The sequence below is a fragment of the Frankliniella occidentalis genome, unplaced genomic scaffold (genome assembly GCF_000697945.3).
Source record: "Frankliniella occidentalis isolate FOCC.00 unplaced genomic scaffold, Focc_3.1 Scaffold3469, whole genome shotgun sequence".
Taxonomy (NCBI): domain Eukaryota; kingdom Metazoa; phylum Arthropoda; class Insecta; order Thysanoptera; family Thripidae; genus Frankliniella; species Frankliniella occidentalis.
In genome coordinates this window covers 7,492-9,173 of record NW_026270527.1, presented here as the reverse complement: position 1 = coordinate 9,173, position 1,682 = coordinate 7,492, and the positions used below count along the sequence as shown (strand labels likewise).

The window sequence follows — 1,682 nt, the reverse complement described above, 5'->3', positions numbered from 1 at the left end:
TTAAGTAGTTTAATTAAACCAGCAAATGTTGAAGCAAGGGTAGAAAAATGGAAAAAATATTACCTGTTAATACATTTTTGGTCACATCCACCATTGTCAACAGCACACTCATTAATATCAGCACACTCAAGGCGAGTGCATCCCATAACTTCAATGCGGAGACAGGGAGCATTGACATAATCTTGAATACGGAAACGTAAGTACTGAGCTTCCATGGGCACAGGGAGGTTGAGGACAGATAGGGTGGGCTCAAGGATACGGAATTCAACAAGAGTATCATCAGGGTTTGTGTAGTCCTTGAAGACATCAGTGAGATCATCTGAGAACTGCAAGAACAACAGGAGATGTATAATGATTGAAACTTTGAAAGAAGAGAGCACAAAATATTAGATCAGACAATATTTTTTACCTGAATTCGTACAGCTGAAGTGAAGGCAACATTCCCATCAAGGCGGGAGACACTCTGTGTTCTAAAACCACAAACAACTGTTGGTGCCTTCAAATCAAGAAGAACCCAGTTTGCTCCAGATTCCGCATTGACTCCACACCAGCCACCAAGACTGTTCAGACGAACCATCTAAAACCAAAAATTGTATTTAGAAAAGTTTATTAAACTACTGTATTTGTAAAGCTATAATAGTTGTGATTGCCTTACCTCTTTGGGATAGCCAGGTTCAGTGCCAGATACAGAGATAGAATCATCAGGGATACCTCCAGTAGTAAGGCCAAGGTCCCCAACAGGTCGGCACTCTAAACTCACAAAGCCCTTGCGGCACTTGCAGTGGAAGCCGCCAGGTGTATTAACACACTCGGTACATGCTACGTCACACTGACTGCTACTGCATTCATTAATGTCTGAAAAATCACAAAGAGATTTATAGAATACAGAGCAAACAGAATTTTATGACTGTAAGAAAATTACAAATATTAATGTGAATGTACCATCGCATCTTGGAGGATTGAGGAAGTCTTGGTTTGGACCACAGCGGATAATATTGTTGCCAGATAGTTTGTAGCCCTTGAAACATTGAACCCTGGCTTCATCACCATACAGATATTCATTTGTGGTATCAACAATGAAACCATTTTTAATGGTAGGGAAAGTTGGACAACAAGCACCTACAGCAGGAATTAAAAATTAAAAATTGCCCATAAAACATACAAAAAGCTTCAACTGTCCATAAACAGAATAACACCTACGTCGGCAAGCAGGTGGAGCACTGGACCAGGTGCCATTGCTCATGCACAAAATTACTGGGGCTCCCGTACGAATGAATCCAGGCTCACATTCAAACCTGTCAATGGTACCGTAACTGCGACCTCCGCCATTCAAGATAGTGGCATTTGCATGTGGAGTGTCAGGAAGAGGTGGGCACTGAGAAGCTGTAAGTTAAATGAATACATTTAAAACAGTTTTGCCATTATTTTATTTGAATGGTTTAAATTTTTAGTAAAGAGTAGATGAAACTTGAAGGAATAAATTTTGCTTCTCATACCAAGACAAGTTGGAAGACGCTCCCAGCGTCCATCGGCAAGACAAGAAACTCTCTCCAGGGGCAACCCAGATGGGAACGCAAAACCTGCATAGCACTGGTACATGGCTTGGCCTCTGAAGGTGACATTGGTAGAGCCAATGGAGAAACCATTGTCAATTTGAGGGACAGGACCACAGTACACCTCTG

General features: G+C 41.6%; 1 protein-coding gene across 1 annotated transcript in view; it reads right to left on the bottom strand.

Moving 5' to 3' along the window:
- Window positions 1-63: 63 nt before the first annotated feature.
- Window positions 64-1,682, bottom strand: part of LOC113214459 (sushi, von Willebrand factor type A, EGF and pentraxin domain-containing protein 1-like) — a gene marked incomplete at its 3' end in the record, with an annotated part of 7,409 nt that continues 5,790 nt past the window's right edge. Inside the window, exons 2-7 of the mRNA XM_052276577.1 lie at window positions 1,497-1,679; window positions 1,201-1,383; window positions 943-1,119; window positions 656-855; window positions 410-577; window positions 64-326 (exon numbers count right to left, since the gene is read on the bottom strand). Coding sequence (XP_052132537.1) covers window positions 64-326; window positions 410-577; window positions 656-855; window positions 943-1,119; window positions 1,201-1,383; window positions 1,497-1,679 — 1,174 coding nt within the window. The remainder of the gene's footprint in view (window positions 327-409; window positions 578-655; window positions 856-942; window positions 1,120-1,200; window positions 1,384-1,496; window positions 1,680-1,682) is intronic.